At 31.5% G+C, this 21,277-nt stretch overlaps 1 protein-coding gene across 2 annotated transcripts in view; it reads left to right on the top strand.

Moving 5' to 3' along the window:
* The window catches only part of LOC145314356 (uncharacterized), a 71,936-nt gene extending 50,812 nt beyond the window's left edge, over positions 1 to 21,124 (top strand). Inside the window, exons 3-26 of one of the 2 annotated variants that reach the window (XM_080154234.1) lie at positions 1,472 to 1,524; positions 2,207 to 2,292; positions 2,534 to 2,624; positions 3,730 to 3,835; positions 4,212 to 4,285; positions 4,746 to 4,798; positions 5,199 to 5,261; positions 7,043 to 7,151; positions 7,625 to 7,675; positions 7,818 to 7,853; positions 8,432 to 8,505; positions 8,761 to 8,827; positions 10,804 to 10,895; positions 11,806 to 11,950; positions 12,439 to 12,534; positions 13,169 to 13,247; positions 16,868 to 16,931; positions 17,532 to 17,580; positions 18,081 to 18,165; positions 18,595 to 18,696; positions 18,935 to 19,054; positions 19,433 to 19,957; positions 20,443 to 20,502; positions 20,856 to 21,124. In XM_080154234.1, coding sequence (XP_080010360.1) covers positions 1,472 to 1,524; positions 2,207 to 2,292; positions 2,534 to 2,624; positions 3,730 to 3,835; positions 4,212 to 4,285; positions 4,746 to 4,798; positions 5,199 to 5,261; positions 7,043 to 7,151; positions 7,625 to 7,675; positions 7,818 to 7,853; positions 8,432 to 8,505; positions 8,761 to 8,827; positions 10,804 to 10,895; positions 11,806 to 11,950; positions 12,439 to 12,534; positions 13,169 to 13,247; positions 16,868 to 16,931; positions 17,532 to 17,580; positions 18,081 to 18,165; positions 18,595 to 18,696; positions 18,935 to 19,054; positions 19,433 to 19,957; positions 20,443 to 20,502; positions 20,856 to 20,932 — 2,357 coding nt within the window. In that variant the 3' untranslated portion in view covers positions 20,933 to 21,124. The remainder of the gene's footprint in view (positions 1 to 1,471; positions 1,525 to 2,206; positions 2,293 to 2,533; positions 2,625 to 3,729; positions 3,836 to 4,211; positions 4,286 to 4,745; positions 4,799 to 5,198; positions 5,262 to 7,042; positions 7,152 to 7,624; positions 7,676 to 7,817; positions 7,854 to 8,431; positions 8,506 to 8,760; positions 8,828 to 10,803; positions 10,896 to 11,805; positions 11,951 to 12,438; positions 12,535 to 13,168; positions 13,248 to 16,867; positions 16,932 to 17,531; positions 17,581 to 18,080; positions 18,166 to 18,594; positions 18,697 to 18,934; positions 19,055 to 19,432; positions 19,958 to 20,442; positions 20,503 to 20,855) is intronic. The other variant, XM_080154235.1, reaches the window with a different exon arrangement.
* Positions 21,125 to 21,277: the final 153 nt, after the last annotated feature.

Genomic DNA, 21,277 nt, shown 5'->3' on the forward strand with positions numbered 1-21,277 from the left:
AAAATGATATCACATCCAAGATTTTAAAAATCAACCATTAGGTTATATGTACCAATTTTTTAGCTGTTTATTGCCAAAAAATGTAAAACATAGTAAATCACAGGATTTACTAAAAAGTTTAAATCAAGAAAACACTTTGATTGTATAGGAATAAACCAAAAAATAGATATTCCGGTAATTGATATGTTATGACCTTAGCTTATATTTATAATAATTTAGAAATCAATTATCTTTTAACATGCTATAAAAATAGAAGCAAATTTGTTGTAAATATATGATATGCATTTTTCTTGTAAATCAGAAAGATGAAAAAGACTTCAAATTAAAAATATCATAATTTTTTTGGATTTTGTTCTATCATTTCCAAAAAAAGTGTTCGCATAAAGATAAAATACCCGCAAAAGTTTTATTTCACCTTCCGTTTCCAATTCATTGTGTATGGAATAGAATAGTACAAATGGATGAGAGAGAGAGAGAGAGAGAGAGAGAGAGAGAGAGAGAGAGAGAGAGAGAGAGAGAGAGAGAGAGAGAGAGAGAGAAAGAGAAAGAGAGAGAAAGAGAGAGAGAGAGAGAGAGAGAAAGAGAAAGAGAGAGAGAGAGAGAGAGAGAGAGAGAGAGAGAGAGAGAGAGAGAGAGAGAGAGAGAGAGAGAGAGAGAGAGAGAGAAAGAGAGAGAGAGAGAAAGAGAGAGAGAGAGATAGAGAGAGAGAAAGAGCGAGAGAGAGAGAGAAAGAGAGAGAGCGAGAGAGAAATCATAAAAAATAAATAGGGTATGGGAGGGAGGCAGGCAAAAAAAAAGAAAATTGAGGGTGTGGAGTTGATTGAAGATATATCTAAAAGGCTTTTTAAGATTGATATAAGGAAAGAATATAGAAGAGAAACTACGTAAATTGGACATCATACAATTTTTCGCCAATTTTCTTCTACGAAAAAATCCAATGGTCAAATATCTATTTATTACATGTCTGTTTGGTCTAATTAAAAGTTCTAATTGTGGATGTCTTTCGATATAAATATCTACTAAGTTTGTTTATTATTATTTTGGAGTAGGTTTAGTTGTGACATGTAAGATCATGTTTTTTCCTCAAATATAGAGGTATAGGTTTTAACTTGGGCACGGCACTCAAAGCTTAATACCAAAGTTTCTCTGCTTGCGTAAGCCTTTAATTTATACAAACACATATCTTACAATATACAATGCTTTCTATGTAAGAATATTTATGTTAGAATATTAATAAACAATCATGTGTACATGCACAAGGGAATGATATTTTAAAATAAATTATAAAATCAACTCATATAAAACGCATAAAAAGTAATAATTTTATGTTGGGAATAATCATTACAATCGATAAAATAAAAAAAATGCATGAAAAACTAATACTTGAATATCTTTAGGAAAAAGATTTTTATATTTACCTAACCTTGTATATCTTGAAAATTCATCAATAAAAAAATAATTCTATTTTTAGGTTGGGGAAGTTGCTATTTCTCAAATGAATACCAAGGCATTTATATAACACAGGTAAGGTTTTACATTTTATAATGATTCAAATTTATAAATGGGCGGAGATGTGTAAAGTTGATATATAGCTTTAAGCAATAAATGTATGGAAAAAGAAGGCGGGCTGTGACACAATAAATGTGTACATAGTACGTTTAGGTACCTAAGGTTTAAAAGGGGAGAGGTAAAAATGGAATAAAACTGGCAAAGGGGCGGAGTCCACCTTAATTTATCAACCTTCGGTGAATTCACTTTTCTAAGAGACGCAGTGGATAATTTGTATTCTTTAAACCCTTTTAATCTTTAGGAATATTTATATTAAATTAACAGAATGTCTTTTTATGTGTCTGTCTGTACTGAAGATCTTGCTAACGAACCAATATGGTTCTTCTTTACAGTAAAGTTTCTCATAGTTCCCGGGAATCTTTATAACTATTTTGTGGTATGGTATACGAACTCCTTAGATAAATTGTCCGAAGAACAAAATATAACCCCCCCCCCAAAAAAAAAAATAGTTTTTGCTTTTTTTTAAAACTAAAATTAGTGTGGAGGTTTGATGCCCCTCCCCTTTTCCCTCAAGTGTCCCTATAGGCCTCTGTATTAATGAAGAACTTTTTTTTATTAAAGATATCATAATTAAATTATCGTTGCGTTTAGACCTTTGTTAAGAATGGATACTATTCTGATAATGATGATTGTAAAGGATGTAAGTGGAAGTGCACTGAAAAATTCTTACTCCAAAGTAGAAGTATTACCCAATGGCATACAAAATTGGGGCGAGTGTCACAGGTAAAATTTATTGTTAATAAGATACTTTAAAGATGATTCTTGTTGTATATTTTTTTAAAATTGTTAATCTATAATGCGAAGGTATAAAATTGGATATTGCAATTATATTTTTTTTTGTCACACTTAAATATGAATCCTTCAATTAGTTGTATAATTTAGTCGACATAAAGTTTTAGGTTGTCAGTGATTGGAACCACGACGTACAAATATACTTCTGACCAATAATTTTTTTAAACTTTAGGAGATCTGGTCAAAATTTTATCCTACACGATGCCAACTCACGGTGTTATAGATGTATTACCATTCTAAATAGATCTAATAATGTTTTACATGTAAGTTATTTATAAAGCATGGCTTCTATACATATCAAACTATGTCTAACGTCTCATTTTTATGCTAGCACATATATATATTCTTAGGCAGATAATTTACAAGAAATGATCCTTTCAAATTAAAATTCTCACAATTCTGGCGAAAGGGATATAGGATACATGGATATTGTGACAAATTCTCGCATTCCCTGACAAAATGTTTCTCCCAGCTGGCTAATATAATTACCCCCCCCCCCCCCCAAGAAACGGATCTTGGACAAAGTAGCTTCAGACAAAGTAGCTTCGGACAAAGTAGCTTCGGACAAAGTAGCTTCAGGATAAATTAGCTTCCGGACAAAGTAACTTCAGGACATTTACTTAAGAAAAGTAGCTTCCTTAGAAAAATAGTCTCCAATATGGCCGCAACGCTCGGCCCCCTGAACTGCCTAGCCGCGGGCGCTCGGCTCCCTAGCCTATAACCTAACCTAACCTAACCTATGTTAGCCTCAGAACATTTATTTAAGAAAAATATCATAAACTGATAATACATAGGTGGTTTAAAATTTCATTGATTTTGCAAAAAGTGGTTGATAGATTTTTTACAATTTTAATAATGTTTTTACAATTTTTTTGGTTAGGTTAGGTTAGGTTATAGGCTAGGGGGCCGAGTGCCCGCGGCTAGGCAGGCCAGAGGACTGAGCGTTGCGGCCATGACCTTTATTAATAGTGGAAGCTACTTTTCTTAAGTAAATGTCCTGAAGCTACTTTGTCCGGAAGCTACTTTGTCCTGAAGCTACTTTGTCCGAAGCTACTTTGTCCGAAGCTACTTTGTCTGAAGCTACTTTGTCCAAGATCCCCAAGAAACCCTTATGACTTTACCCCATCCCCTCCACTGACATGGAGGAACGTATCGACCAATATCTGAGGACTATAAAGGCAACCTAAATTTACGACGAAGAATTCTACAGTTTCTATGTAAATTTCTGGTGTGTTCTATAAAACTTAAATTCTTTCTCATTATGTCTTGTTGACACAATTTACCACAATCTGCATTGATTTTTGTTTAAGTTCAGTGCAGAAATATGCATCTGCTATTTTATGTTGTTAACATGGTATTTTTTGTCAGATTTACAGTAAAGATGTAGCCAACTGTTATACCCGACCAGAGATGGCTTTACAAAGCTGCCCTACACCATCAGATATTCCGTACATCAAATCTTTAACACTTATTAGTAAGTATTCGAGATGTAACATTAAATTTTATATTAATTACGGTGAACAAGTATCAATAAACTTTTTGGAACATTTCAAAGACACATTTTTATGATAGAATAATAAAAATTGGATTAAGAATTCTTTAAGAAAAAAATTTGTAAATTGTAACAAAAAATACGAACTTAATGAACACAGTAATAGTGTCTGACTGATTATGACGTGACAAAAAAAAATAGCCAATGAGAGGCCGTTATTGACCAATGGTAAAATTTATAGTGGCCTCTCATTGGCTAATTTTTTTCTTACGTCATAATCAGTCAGACACTATTACTGTGTTCAAACTGAAAAAATGAGTAGGTATCAGTTTTTTATACATTTCATATGATTTTGCAGAATTGGACACAGTGAACCAAAGGGCGGAGCCAATATTTTGCCCGATAAGTGGACAATTCTCTTTTGATTATGAGGTCATTTTAATTTTTTGATAGCGAAGCTACTCTTAGACAGTTCGTGTCTGGCCCTCTTTCCGTAATGCAAGATTTGTTCAACAATTCATCCACAGGTAGCGAAACTCAACAAAATCACGGAAGGACCAACGATTAAAGTGAGACAAAGTGCAAGAAAACAAATATAGTTGATATGTGATTATCAAACTATAGATAATCACGAAATCTTTTTTAAAATAAAAGAATGTGCCTTTCGTAGCATAATCGTCAGACCGACGGACTAAGTAAGTTGGTAAGGTGTATCTTATTTTCAAAAAATCAGCAGTCTATTTTACAGAGTAGACTAGAAAAAAAACATTACCCCTATAGTGCCACGGAAATATGTTAGTCATGGCTTATTTATTGAGTATGTGTTGTCGATTGATGTCATATTTCCAGGTTTTAAAAAGAAATCTCCAAAAAACAATCAATTAATTTTTAGATGAAAGAAGAAAAATCATCGGCGGGAAGAATATGCGTCAATCAGGATTCCAGGTAAAATTATATTTTTATATAAAAGTCACATGATCTGTGTATACCAAAAGAACTCTGTAACCGCTGAACGGATCTGGTTCTCCTTTAGCTTCTTGTAGGTTCTGAGTAGGATTACATTTAATTCTTTAAAATCAAAAATTGAAATAGATGACAGTCTCCTCCCCCTCACTTCAAAGGCTCTTAGAGGCCCCAATGGGCATAGCCGCTAGTGGATAAGAAATTGCCTTTTACTAATTAATTTAACCACCTTCAAGGATTACACCCTTAGCAAAATCCTGTGCATGCCACAGAGTTTTTTAAGTACATGAACTTTGCACCTGTTTTAAACTTTTTTTTTATTTATTACGCGGTTAATTCATTGTAAAACCATACAAGAAATAACTACTAATAAATATTTCAGAATGTCCAACTGTCCAAATGGATCTGAAATAAATGTGGATTACAGAAATTGTAATTTTAACAGGTCAGATATATTTTTCACAGATTAAAAATAACTTAAAAATAAACGGAGCAAACAAATCATCTATAACAAAATTTACCATTCCCAAAGACTGGAATGAACTAAATATAGAACTAAAACAAATAAAAAACAGAAAAAAATTTTAAAAAGCAATACTAAAACACCTTATAGATAAATACAAACTATTCATAAACTGTAGCGATCATAGCTGCAATATCTGCTACTAAAAACTACACAATAACCCGCCTTGTACATGTTTTTATTATTTATGAACATACTATCAGCCTTCAGCCTGCCTTATCCTTCGCCGTCTTCTCACAATCAGTAACATACAAAATTAAAATTAAGTCATGGGTAAACCTACAATAGTATCTATTATACAAATGTAGTGCCATGATCTTCCTAATTATATTTAATATCTTATCAATATCTCTATTAATAGTTATACTTCACAGAGTATTATTTTTATTACATCTTATTAACATATTATACAAAAGTGTCCAATTTTACTTTTCATTATAAATCATGAAATACAGTTCTAAGGATTTTTGTCACATTTGTTTTTCCCTTTTTTTCTATGTTCACATACAATCTTTGATTACTTAATTTGTCTGGATTTTATCCTCACAGTTGATTATATATAAGGTTTCAATTATACACATACTACGTTTTATTTTTTTACGTTATAAATTATACAAAGGCTTCGTAATATATTTTGAAATAGAATTGTAAAATTTACTAGTTTTATACGTGGGATATTGTGATGTATTCTCGCATACCCTCATGAAATGTTTCTGCCAGCTGGCTAATATAACGATTCCCTCCTCCCTTCACCTTTTTTACTTTACCCCATAACCTTCTTTGACCACGAAGGAACGTACTAACCAATATCTCGGGGCTACAGCTACCTAACTTGACGAAAAATGTTCTTTATCCAGTCATTTTATTGACAATCTCAAAATAAAGATTTTTTAGCATCTAAAAAGATTTTTATGCATCTAAAAAGATTTTATGCATCTAAAAAGATTTTTATGCATCTAAAAATATTTTTATGCCTCTCTTATTATAATACATACAACCAATTTGAAAAGTAATTTTGGAAAATATTTTTCTTATTGATTTTTATAAAAAGGCGAGATGTAATTGGAAGATTAGTGGGGGGATTTATTTACAAAAAAAATGTCTAAATCCCCAGGATAAAAACTGCAAAGTAGTATAAGACAAGACTTATCTTACTTATTTTGATGTCAATATGTAGTATGTACTTAAAAACTTGCGGTCGCTCCCATTGCTTAATGATGTAAGTAAAATTAAGGCAATCCTCCTCTTTCAATTTCAGACATAAAAATGTGGCAGGTTGTTTTTTCCTCTTTGGATTGAAGTGAGTGTAAATGAACCCAAACGAAGCTCTACAAAGTGTCTAAAAAAATCGGCTTTTTGACTTAACAAAAATTAGAGATGAGAGGAGAAGTGGAAAAGAAAAACCCTAAAAAAGAGATGGATAATACCTCATTTTTTTAACGTCATATGGCTAATTTTGAGACACTTTGTAGAGCTTCGTTTGGTTTCATATACACTCCCTTTACTTAAATATACTTTTAACATCCGAACCATTAAGATGCATCCCTGAGAAGGGTAAATTATGGTAAAGCCGTTTGTTAGATCTTTATGGGCAAACCGGGTGAGGTACATTTTACCACTTTTGGTTGCATATAATAACCTGTAAATATGATTAATCATTCAGAGTCCATATTTCGCTTACTAATTTTTTTCTGTCAATTTAGGGTTGCAACTACCTGGAGCTGCCTGGCCACCTGGAAGACTCCAGATGGAAAGGATATGGTCATCATGAAGGAATCTGGAAACTCTTTCCCAGATACTTATAGATGTGGAGTAAGTTTTTTATATCTTTTTTTAACAAAAATTAAGGAGTTTTTTTTGTGGGATTTTTTAGTCAAAACAAAATTAAGATAACCCTAGTTAAAATGTAAGTTGTAACTTATAAAATCTCTATTAATTCAAACTTTTACTTTTATATAATCATAGGTATGTAACAATAAAAAAATCTTGCTTAAATCATTAAATACAAGCAACAGGAATTCTTTGTGTCTCTCTGTTTGTGTGTATTTAGCGAAAAATATCGCTTCCGTTAAACTGACATAGTTCTCCTTTACAGTAAAGCTTCTCTTTGGGAGAGAGTACTAACACACTCTCCCAAGAAATGACCACTCTCTACCCCTGGGCCACCACCCAAAAAAATGTCTTTTTCTTTTAAATATAAAATCCCATTTAATGAAGTGTCCCTAACGTAGCCGCTAGTGATCTTAAAACAAAAAAAACAAATGAAGAGATTTTAATTGATTTAGGTTTTTAACGAGATGCCAGGAACAGGCGAAGCCACTTTGACCTTATCACAGGTTAATTATTTCAATTAACAAAAATAAAAAAGAAATGAGAAATATTTTCATAACTTAAAAAGAATAAATTCAAAGGAATTCTGATGAATATTTCATATTGTATTATGTTGTTCTATTCAAATTAAAAGATGAAATATTTTAGGACTCTCAATGTTCGACAATGATGTCAGAAACAAAGGTAAAATTAAAATTCGTGCTTTACATCATAGTGTCTAGCAAGCACAGAATCTAACCCCCCCCCCTTTTTTAGAATGAATTAAAAATAAGGGATGGATATATTTTTTACGTATGCATAACCCCTGCGGGGCTTCTTTGCCTCCATTATTACCTAACTTAGATTAAAAAACAAACATAAGAAAATCTTTCCCTCCCTTATTTTTTTCATTTTATTTCAAAATAAAGGGGGAGGGTTCTGTGTTGAACTAGGAATTTTGAGGGAAACCATCTTAAAATCTATTTTATTATTTATTTTTTAAAATTTAGCTCCTTTGTTTAAAAAACAAGAATGAAGAAATTATTATTGATAAAACATATAAATAGCCTCAACGGGTTGCACTTACCATGCGGACCCTCTCCTTACGGGGTACTCATTTAACATTAACTAATCTAAACTCGCCTAAAATAAACATCATTAATCTTTTTTTTCTTTATAATTTTATTTTGTCATCCAAATACGATTTGAGAGAAACCAGCAGTTTATTTACTCTTTTTACTAGGTTTTAAATTAATAAAATATTAATCTTTTATTCATGTTAGTCTGAAGAGATATACAGATTAAAAAGACTGCCCACATCCACCTGGCCCAGTATTCTAGATAAAGCTGATTGCACGTAAGTAAAATTAACAAGGATGAAACATCCATAGGGTCAAAGAAATTAACCTAAAACTACATTTGATACATTGACAGCAGTTACATAATAAATAATTGTTTGTTTAGTCTTAAAAAACAAGAATTCATAAAACATTACTTAATAAACTCAAAATGAATAGGAAAAATGGTATTCCATTGAGATAAATCATTGCATTTATTAAACGAGAGATATTTTTATTTTTTTGATAGAGACAATCTAATTATCATGATTTAGTTTTCCCTCTTGGAGCCAAGGATATTGGAACAACATGTATATCAATCAAAACACTCTTGTCTTCATGGTAATTATAGATCATTATTTGATACTACAGCTACTCTATAACTGTATTTTATGTTTAAGCCAGAAAATGTATCTTAAACAAAACAATCTTGTATTTAAAGTAATATATAATAGTCTCACAGCGAAGATTAGATCAGGTGTTTAAGTAAAAAAATGTGTACAAGTATTCATGGCTTTTCCGAAAATCAAAATTATTCTTTAACATATAAATTTAGTTTTATTCAATGTAACCATTTTCTTAGCCTACAGCTTTCCCTCTCCAATTTTATTTAGTCTCGTCTAACTTCGATTAACCCTTACAGATCGGGGGGGGGGGGGGGGGGGTCATATTGACCCCCCCCCTCTATTTTTTCAATGTCATTTTTTTTGTAGGTAAGATAGAGAGTTGTGACTTCATGACTTTTTAAGTTTAGTAATTACACGTCGGCAAGAGTTGATTTTATCAGGATATCTGGTCTGTGTCGGTCATGGTGTCCGGTCAAAGTCGGTTGGGTAGCACCAAAATTTAAAAAAATTCTAAATAAATCTTAATTTCTACATTATGACTTTGTATATAAGGTAGAAACCTAAAATTTTTTTGGTGAATATCAATGACCTTATGAGAAAAGTGGTGTTATGACCGTTTGACAGCACCCTGACCGACTTTATGACCGATTTTTGTCCGGCTTTTACTACAGACATATATCATGAATATCATGGCTTCTATTACAGCTAGAGACCTATAAATTTTTTTGGTAAATCCTTGAGCAATAATAAACAGATAAAAATATTAATTGGCGCCGCCAACCGCCGTTTTACCGCCGTAACCGCCGAAAATGGCGGTTTCCGTTATTTTCCGTTTTTTGGTGATGATCAGAAAAAGTAATTTTTTTGTTATGAAAAATAAAAGTTCGTCCTAAAATTTGGTCATCCTAGCTGCAAAATTGGCCGCTCTACAGCTGTTTTAAAATTTAGCGGCTGGCCGCTAAAAAGCGGCTAAGGAGCGGCCTGACCACTATGACTAGAAAAAGTAATTTTCTCTAAAAATACACATGAACCACCAGAAAAAAATTTTACGTCTTTATCTGTAAAAGAAGCCGAGATAGAGGGGGGGGTCAATATGACCCCCCCCCCCCCCCCCCCCGATCTATTAAGGTGGGAATAGGGGCCCGATCTGTAAGGGTTAAAAGATTATAAATTATAAAAGATTATAAGGTTATAAATGAAATCTTCAGCAAATCTTCAGCAATTGTCCACACAGAGAAAAGTTTCTTCTTTCAAATTGCATGACGTGAAACAAATTCAAAGCAGTATTTTTATATAATATGTATTAATTTGTAAAACTGCAAATGATAAAATATGACCTATTTTTTTCTCTTTAAAGATTCTCTTTAAACACCTCCCCCATTTTATATAAAGATGCTAATTACCCCCCAACCCCAAGAGGATATAAGCAGTAAAAAACCCCGCAGGGGGTATAATTTTCTAACACTTCTTTCTTATTTAGTCTTATAAAAGGATTCAAAATGCAAGGACATATATTTTTTTACCTCTTATTTTATACATCTTAATTGGAACTGATGATCTATTTTTATAGAGAAACATATGTATTCCATCAATAAAAAAAGTAAAAAAAAATTAAACTGTGTTTATACATATAATCATAGATTATAAAACATTGTAGTATTAGAATGTTACTTATAAGAATAAAAGAATATTATTTCTCGTATTCATTCGAATCCGGTGGATAGAAACCGGTTCTCATCCATACGAAAAAACTATGTCTTGCATCATATTATATCCAGCTTTCTTTGAATATAAAAATGTACAATCATAAGATTAAAACCAGTTTTTTTAGCCCGTACCTTCGGCACCTTGCGGCTAAAAATACTGGTTTTAATCTTAAAATTGTACATTCTATATCCGCGGAAAGCTGTTTATGATACGATGCGAGAAATAACTATTACATCCTTCTTAAATGTAAAACTTGTATTATAGGATGATATGCAGATGACAAGTGTTTCTGGACAGTGTGTCCAACAATCAAATAATTCTCCAGACAGATTTCTCATATATACTAGAGATCAATGGTAAGTTTTCATAATAAATTATCAAGTGTTTCTGGACAGTGTGTCCAACAATCAAATAATTCTCCAGACAGATTTCTCATATATACTAGAGATAAATGGTAGGTTTTCATAATAAATTATCAAGTGTTTCTGGACAGTGTGTCCAACAATCAAATAATTCTCCAGATAGATTTCTCATATATACCAGAGATCAATGGTAGGTTTTCATAATAAATTATCATGTTTATCTGCACAGTGTGTCCAAAAATAAAAAAATCTCCAGATAGATTTCTCATATATACCAGAGATCAATGGTAGGTTTTCATGATATATTATCAAGTTTATCTGCACAGTGTGTCCAAAAATAAAAAAATCTCCAGATAGATTTCTTATATATACCAGAGATCAATGGTAGGTTTTCATAATATATTATCAAGTTTATCTGCACAGTGTTTCCAAAATTAAAAAAAATCTCCAGATAGATTTCTCATATATACCAGAGATCAATGGTAGGTTTTCATGATATATTATCAAATATATCTGCACAGTGTGTCCAACAATCAAATAATTCTCCAGACAGATTTCTCATATATACCAGAGATCAATGGTAGGTTTTCTTAATAAATTATCAATTATATCTGCACAGTGTGTCTCTAGTATATATCAAATAATTTTTTGATATATACTAGAGATCAATAGTATGGTTTAATATAAAAGTTAATATAAATATATTGTAAACCCTAATTTCTAGACTATCCAAAAAAAATTATTCAGCCTAATATTATTACATTTTATTAAATTCTATATTTACAAATTTCATTGGCAATTAAAAAGGCTACATAAACCAACTATTTATTTTTTAATTTACTTTGTCTCATTACATAAACCTTAGCAATAACAGTTTTATTTACTGAGGTGATTATATTTGTAGTGGCAAAGAAGAATATAATTGTATATGGTTCCAGCCTCGTGGTCAAAATATCCTGGAGTTTCAACTTGGTCTGTACGGGGACCAATCACCAACAATGAACCATTGTGATAACAATCATCTATTACAAAAAACTTGGTTGACACAGGTATAGTAACTTTTCTAAACAGCTTTGTAAAATGCAGCTTTTAAACAAACCAAATCTTTGACAATATCATTCTTTGAAGGGCAAGGCTGGGTGTAACTTTGACTGTTACTAACTAGGAGGTTTCGTTCATTTTTCTTAAAAGCATAATAGGTACATGATATGTTTAAGGCTATTTTCCAGGAAAATGTAAGAAATAAATTAAGTTATAATCAGTAGCGATATGAAGAAATGTTTACATCACCGTTAAAATTGAAATTTGAAAGGCCTACCTTCAGCTTTTTTTCACCTCTACTGGTGTCACATCTTACTAGTGAATCATTGTGCACGCCACTTAAAACATAATTTACAAAAATTCAGTTTTAGTATAATTATTACATAGAATAGAGAGAAATTTAAAACTCTTTTCTCACTATTAATCAAATAGTTTTGAAACAGATTGTTAAGACTTTTTAGTCCCATAGTATCTTAATTGAATGTTTTATTTTCAGGGTAAAACAAATCCTGTAGGTCCACATCCAGTAGAATGTCCTATTTCTGGAGAATTTGTGGGAATGCTTCCTTTTGAACCTGGATACTGTGCCCAGGTATAGTTGGTACAGTTATTACTGGTAATGTATTATTTGCAGGCATGTCACACTGATAATAACAGGAACGGAGGAGTCATTGGCCGGTTAATTACACTAGTCCCCAAAGTTTTTGAATAACATTTTTACAATACGTTGGCTTAACAACCTTGGTGACCTTGTTAAGTTCTTATTTTTTTATACAAAAAGTTGAGTGACTAAATGGTGACCCCTAATTATAATCTACAGAAGAGGTAATTTTGAAAATCATCATTGGGCATGTACATCAATTTATCGGCCATTGTACTATCTCTTTAGATTCCTGGATATTTAGATGACAATGTACAAGATTCATGTTAGATTTGATTATAACCTTTTCGTTTAAAAAATATTGTATAAAATTGTAGTTTCTTTTATGAAAAAAAAAAAAGTCTATAATTCCTTAGGGATTACATGTAAACACCTTGAAGACAGATTATCACACACTTTATATCATTTTCATATTTTTTGAGGAGATACATTTTTTCTTTATTATTCCATTTTAGTTGTTAGTCTTTAAGTCTTGTTGTTCTTCTATTAATTTCTCTATTAGTCTTGCTGTAAATGATGAGCGTAAAACAAGCAAAATTATAATAGGATATAATATTTTTTTCAGATAAAGTCAGATTGCAGTTCTGGAGATATTATGTACTTCACAATGACACCTTGCAACAACAGCTCAAATATCATTCAAGGTAAAAAAAAATCAATATTGCTGTTGTATTGGTTTTAATGGTTTTCATGTATAGGGCTAAGATGCAACCATTTAAATTAATGAAACCTTTTGATATTATTGGATTAATATTAATAAGAATAATCTAATTTATTTTCTCTCCATCCAGAGCCAGTTTTAATTTTTCAACCAGGCCTGGGTATAGCATATTGCTCTCACTTTCTTTTCTTTGTTATGGCAACTGAACATCTGCTTTATAATTCAATATGTCCGTTTGCCCATTTCATGATTTTTTTTGCTTTATTACTTATGGATGTTGTCATCCTTGTTTATCTTACATTTACTTAATTAAAAAAATTGAGTGAATAAACTATAGAAAACAATTAATTTATTGTTATCATTTTTTCTTTTAATTTGATCAGATATTGAGTCCAAGGATAAAATTATATTTCCGACAGAGTCAACAGAGAATGTAAACAAAGAGATCTACAAAACAAATATCAATGGTCAGATAACAAAACTAGAACCACTGCAATATTATCCACTTAGATTTCCTCAACAACAAACAAGCATAAAATATTTGCAAAGGTGTCTTATGATTATAAATGTGTTAAGCTTTTACTTTTTACAGTTTTATAACTTTTTTAGTTAAGTCTTTTTAAAAAGTTACAGGATGTCTGTGAGTCTGTCTGTTTTTGCTAAAAAATCTCGCTAACTGCTGTACCGATATGATCATGCTTTACAGTGTAACTTCTCATTGGTCCTGGGAAGGTTAATAACTATTTTAATGAAGGGTACTACTACCCTCCGAAGAGAGATCTTATGTAAATATAAATTTACAAAAGTTCATGCTTTCAAGTTAAATAATTCTAAAGTAGATAAATAGTACTTATTATAGTATATAGATGTAAAAGAAATCTGTCCTTTGTATAGAGACAGACAAGCTAGTATATTATATGAATCAGTTTGGGAATAACATTAGGGTTTCCATCTAGATCAAAACATGTTGAGGCTTAGGGCGAAGCATTATAATTTTTTGTAAAGCAACACTTAAAATAAACTTTCTTAAAGAGATGATTTAATCCACTCAATTCCTGTGGATAGCAAAAGAAGAAAAAGAAGGGGTACAAGATATGAACCTGGCCTTGTGTTTGATCCCATCAGCAAGAAAATAGTCTGGCCAGCAAGTAAAAGATTTTCATCTGAAACAGCAACTTTGCTTTCAACTACAACTCCTATGTCAGAAGTATCACAAGAAGACTTTAGTAGGAATTCTACTCTTTCTTCAGACTCCTCTATTACTACTCCTAAGACTGAAGATGTGTTTCCTGTCAAAGAGACTGAGAGAAGTTCAAATAAAGATGATGGATTGACAGAAAGAGATGATAGTGAATTTACAAGGAAGATTCAGATTTTAAAACTCAGCAGATTCACTTTTCTTTAAAATATTTCTTTAGATATCCAACCCTTGAAACCCCTCATTTTACCCCCTAACATTTTTTTAATAATACATAATAACACCTCAAACTTTTTTAACCACTAATTCTAACCCCTGAAAAAAAGCCTGACATCCTTTTATCCCCATCATTTTCCAAGAAAAATGTAAATCAGAATTTTAGCCCAAGAAAAAGTTATTTTCCATCTGGCAATGATGAGACAAAATATTATAGACCAACTACTTCTAGGAATTAAGCAGCTGTCAAAATTATTTTAATTTTATGTTTTCTTTGCTGCCTATTTCATTTTGCACTTTTTGGTGACATTGGGCAATTTTTGTAATCTAAGTATACTACAGCATCAAAGTAATTTGTTTATTTCTCTAGTTTCTTAAAATAACTATTTTATTTTGGGGTTAAAAATGTCTAGCTAGCTAACATGAAAATACAGCTATACTATTCCATCTACATATCCAACCCAGCCAACAAATGTCTACCAGAACCCAATCACAACAACACAATCATCTCGCCCAGATAATGGCCGCCTGTACTACCCCTGGTACAAGCTGGAAACAGTGGTTAAAACCAGTTATAACCTGGCAGAGGATGAGCCCAGACCTGCATACCTGGTGGATAGACAGTCAAGAATCTTGGTGGATAACTTGTTCAATGGAAAAGGTAGATAATGGTGGACTGGAACATTGTGCAGGATTTCAATCAAGCTTTAACCTAATAACATATATGGTGATGGAAAATTTCAATAACTGAATAATTGGTGATGAATGAAAGCACTATGGTGATGAATGACTTAATTAGTTATTGAAGATGAATAAAATAAATTCATTGGCACACTGGAATAGCACATTTGGTGAAGGTTAATCACAAAACAGCTGCACATTTCTTAAACATATAAAATTCACACATACTTTAAAGTTAATTAAAAAGCACTTTCAACTGGGATGATTTATTTAGTTATTGAAAGTATTATTTTCAAATATTAATTATAGCACTTCTTATATTCCATCTATCTTTTTTTAATTATACTGGTTTTAGTGGCGAAGCTACTTTATAATTCACTTTGTCTGTCTGTCTATAAGTCAGTCAGTTCGTAATGTACTTTTTTCTTGGCTGCAATTAAAGATAGACAGCTTAAATTTTTAATCAAGATTCCTATAACATATGCGCATCTAATCTTTACATTGTATTGTCCGACTGCTTTTGGTCATGCTTCAAAAGACCTTAGGTTTCGTGATTTTATTTAAGTATTTTGCATATTCCATACCTTTCTTCTTGTTATGAAACCAGAACATGATACATTTGCTTCACTTTTCCGTTTGTCTAATGGACAATGTCCATTCCATGATTTTTTTTGTACTTCGCTACTTATGGACATGTTATCATACTTATTTTTCTTAGGATGGAATAACCATTAAATTTTACTAGCACCAATAACAATTATATTTAACACTGAAGGTTGGTGATAGAAGCACATTAATGTTACTAATTATGTAAAATATCTCAATCACATTTTATTTCTCGCACTTTCAATATTAATTATTATTCATCTATATTTATTTATTTACATTAGTTGTAATAAAGGATAATCTTGGATTACACTATTTTTATTTTAATAAAAATATTGTATATTTGTATTTTTAACAAAAGTAATTTTATATTTTTACAAGTAAACTTCAAAATGATTATCTTAAATGGATATATTATTGGATCTCACAACAGTTGATTAAATCATATACTCAATAAAGTTATCCTTGTAGCTGACTAAAATATACCGATTCTTTCTCCTCCTACTGGATAATCGAACTGACCAATGAATTATGCCCATTTTAGCTACCTAAATTAAAGACAATTTCCCCCTGTCATTATATTCTATATATATTTACTAGGGGCACTTGAGGAGGGGGGAGCTGAATCCCAAAACCGATTCTTTAAATTTACATTTTTAAAAAAATTATAAATTATTTTGGGGGAAGATTTTACCTGGGAGGGTGGTTGTGGTACCTCCCAAAATAGTTAGAAACCTTCCTGGGTACGTATGAGATGCTACACTGTAAAGGAGAACTCGATCAGTTCCGCGGTTAGCGAGATACTTCAGTACAAACAGACCTATAAGGGTCTATAAGGTTGACAGGTGGATACAAGATATTATACGACAATATATATTTATAAAAATTAAATATTATTTTAGAAAGGGAATATCAGTGTTTGGGCCAGTGGGAAGAAGATGGTAAAATATTTGCCTTCACTAAGAGGTATACATATACAATTTTGAGAATATTCTACAAAAACTTTTAGCATCAATTGTTTCTTTAGACACCATGGAATCTGTCCCGATTTTGTATAACTTTTGCGGAACATGTTCCAGTTACGTCATATTTTTTCCCGAAAAAGGGAAGGGGGGAAGAAAATCTCTTCAAAAGAGATGGGGAAAACCCCCTTTTCTCCCATCTCTTTTTTCTTTCCCCCTTCCCTTTTTTTTCTTTCCCCCTTCCCTTTTTCGGGAAAGAAAAATATGACGTAACTGGAACATGTTCCGAAAAAGTTATACAAAATCGGGACAGATTCCATGGTGTCGTTTCTTTACTCTTCATACCTTTAAACCCAATTTTTCAGGGACAAGGGATCAGGTTTCTGACAAACAATTCAAAGTGAAAATTTTCCCACAACCAACTTCCTTCTTTTTACTCCTTCTTATCCACTTTCCTTTTATTACAACAAAAAAAGTTTATCCCAACATTACGCCCCACAAATATCCAATTTTTCAGCAATTGCAAATGGAATTAATTTTCTGATGCATGGCACCAAATTTTAATAAACCTTTATATATTGAAGTTATGTGTTAACTGTTTCAGGAGAGATGTAGACAAGTACGAGTGTTTTGTTGGTTACAAAATAAGCCAGGTCAGTTTTTAATCCTTATATACAAGTAACATGATCTCTGTCTGTCTGTAAAGAAGGATCTCGTTACCCTCTGAACCGATATGGTTCTCCTTTACAGTGTATCTTCTTATAGGTCCTGGAATGATTTTTAGCTATTTTGGGGGACGGCACCACATCCCTTTCCATGAGGAATTGAAAAATAATATTTGCTAGGCGGCGCCACTTTATATTTACTTGACTTCCTTTCATGCAAGGTTGCCGAAATTTATTCTTTTTAAAACTATAATTGAAAAGGGGGTTCGACTTCCCCCTATCCCCAATCACTAGAGGCCTCTAGGGGCTAGCTCATTTTTTCGTTTTTCTTCCAAGTACAAAAGCCTTAATTAAAAGAACAAAAATATTAATCTATAATCTTGTTTAGGTGCTTTATTTTGATGAGAAGGTAATATTTCTATTTTACTAGTTTTTTGCACCTTTGCCTAAATCTTATTCTGCAAATAAATAATTTTGCAATGTATTAGGATAAAGTGTTATTATCGGAGGCTGGAGAGAACTGCAAGAGAGGAATCAATATTCAACGTCTTGGAATGGCCCTTACAAAGAAAGGTTTGCTAAGAAATAAATTATCTCTTATAATTATATTATTTGTCAAAAGTTTATGACATTCCTTTTTTTCAAATACAGAATCATGTGGAAAATACCAGGAAGGGAGGGGACATTGGGCTTTTTATTAAAAAAGTTTTGCATTTACTTTTTCTAAATTGTTGTAATAACAACTTCGGGATGTTTTATTGAATTTTGATTTGTTGGTTCATTTAGTTGAGTGTCCAAGATATTCAACCACTAATTGTAATCTACAGAAGGGGTATTTTGTTTATTTTCATTGAAGATGTACACCATTTCTCGACTCATAGCCTTATCCCTTTAGATCCCTGGGAAAATACTGGTAATCTAGAATAGACAAGGCGCAAATTTGATTATCCAATTTGAGCAAATTATCAAATTGTATGAAATAATGATGTTGTTTTTCATCAGGAGAATGTGATAAGAAAGTTTTATTTGAAACAGAAAGAAAATCCACAACAGAAAGATTTGTCTATGAAAACGGACCTTTGTCTTCAAAGAAAGAGTCTTCAGGTAATGCTTGAGTTTTGGTAGCGAAGCTACTCTGCAAACAGAGTGTTTTTAGTTTATTTTGCTATAAAGATATTTTATAGCTTATAACGACTACAATTTGTTTTGTTGCTAGAATTACTAATAATATCGAAGTCATTCGTCCCTGTTTAATTAGAAGTTACAAAGCTTACAATACTAGAAAAAAACTTTTCAACATTAGACTGAAAAATATGAATTATTTTAAGCATAATAGATTTAGGTGAGGACTACTCAATACTGAGCTCTGTACCAGAGGATGAAATAGCTCTTGATCAAGATCTTATTCATTATCTAACTGTGCAACAACATAATCATATGGAGAACAAGATTGTCAAGAAAGGTCAGATTTACAGTCAAGATTTTTATCTATTTTAATGATTTTCTTTGCAATATCACTCTAATATCCAAATTATATTTACTTTTAAGAAGAATACTTCTAAGGTTAAAGAAGACCCCTAGAGTTGTCTCTACAATGCTGAAATACCTCAAAGGATTAAAAATGAGGGGTAAGGCTAGATTAATGGGGTTCGCTAGTTTTTAGAAGAGTTTCTTTGCTCATTATTTATGCTTTTTAAGTATTTTTCATTTATTCAAGCAATGTGTTAAGGGGTTTTTCTAATACAATTAATTTTTTTCTTGACAAAACTCAGCTTTAAACCTTTAAACATTTTAAGGACTATATAAAATAATCTTGATTGTAAACTAATCATCTAAAAAGATCTAAGTCAAGCTTTTACTGAAGATATAGAAACCAAAGAATATCGTTCTGAGATTAGCAGAATCCCAAGAAGTGCTAAGGAGCAAGAAATTGGTGAAGAACATTTTCTACCAGCAACAGCTGATGACAACCATGAAGGTTCTGGTGATGATGGTTCAGGATCAGGTGATAATGAAGGTTCTGGACATCATGATAAACATGATCACCATCATGCCAGCCATCATGAAGGATCAGGTCATCACGAACCTCACTATCATGCCATGAATGGACCTGAAGAACAGCCCGAAGATTATGAAGGATCAGCCAATGAGCCTACTCACAATCCTAATGAAGCTGTGACTGAGGCACAACAGCATGTCCATCATGATGGTTCTGGAGAGGAAATTACTGAGACAACAACTATGAGCACGACAGGACCAGCTATGCAGACATATGTCTTTAATCCTAAACCCAGGATAAGATCCAAAGAAAGACATAAGAATTATTTAACATCTACTCCTCCTGCCCCACCTGTCAAACCGAAAAAGGAAAGCCTCATATTAGATTGATCTAATCTCATCAACAAGAAAATTTATTTTCATCAATTGCGCAACAATAACAAGTTACATTTTTCAAACATTTCATCTCCCAAATAATTACTTTCTAAACAGAGCAAAATTTCACAAATAACCTAAACCCTTGAAAAACATTATGGAGATTCTTCATTTAATCTATTTGTGTAGTTTAGACTTAAACAATGCATTTGATACATAATATAAAGGGAAAAGTAGGTTGCGGGTAAAATCCGTAAAGGTTGTGTTTTTTAAGTTAAAACAGTAGTAGAACGATAAAAATGTATGTTAACTTTTTAAAAAAATGTTGTTTATAACTCTTTTAAATAAGAAATACACATATTTAGTGAAAATTATCATTCTACTACTATTTTTAAGCCTTAAAACACGCACTTTTACTTATTTTACCCGCAACCTACTTTTCCCTTTAAAATTGGATAATATTTTGGCTGATGAAATAGAAGAAGCGAAGATTTTCCGCATTTGAACATGAACATGCTTATTTGTGGGAAACTGAACGTAAGAATGAGCACCTAAATGTTAAATGTTCATATGTTTAAATAAAAAACACTAATTAAAATAATGTTATTTTAGGATATCTAAACTTAAAGCATTATATTTGTTTCATTTTTCAGGTTAATTTTAATCAAAATTAAATTGTTTTTAGTTAAATGAAATTACCCTGCATGATACTAAAAATAGACTGTTTAAAAATGAAGAAAAAATAGCAAATAAATTATTCATCCACCTGGAAAATCAACTACAAATCATGATTTACACATAAAAATAACCAGTAGGAAGAATAAATTTATTCTCTTATTTCCCAATTTAAATATTTATAAATTATTTTAACAAGTATCTTTTTATTTCAGAAAGTGGAAGTTCTCCTGTTTTGGCGACCTCCTTCCTTGTAATGATACAAATATTAAACACAAGATTGTTTTCATAAATTATGTTTTACAACTTATTTAAATTTATCTTTGTATTAAAAATATTGTATTTACCTCGTCATTTTGAAAGCTTAACTGGCATTTGTGTTATTTCTGTGATGTTAGCCATACATTTTTGTATATTTTTATGTATCTAAATATTATGTATTTTTACTGTTTAAGGTAGCTATATAAATAAATTTGTCTTTCTAGATATTGCTTTATGATAAAACCTATGACGTAACTCTTCTTCAATTATAAAAAATGGCGTCTATGATGTATATTTATTTAAACCTATTATGTAAAAGAAAAACAAGGATGACAACATCAATAAAAGCGAAGCACTGGAACAGTAAGACAAATGG

Source organism: Acartia tonsa, chromosome 3 (assembly GCF_053477335.1).
Source record: "Acartia tonsa isolate MP-2025a chromosome 3, ASM5347733v1, whole genome shotgun sequence".
NCBI classification, from domain to species: Eukaryota; Metazoa; Arthropoda; class Copepoda; order Calanoida; family Acartiidae; genus Acartia; species Acartia tonsa.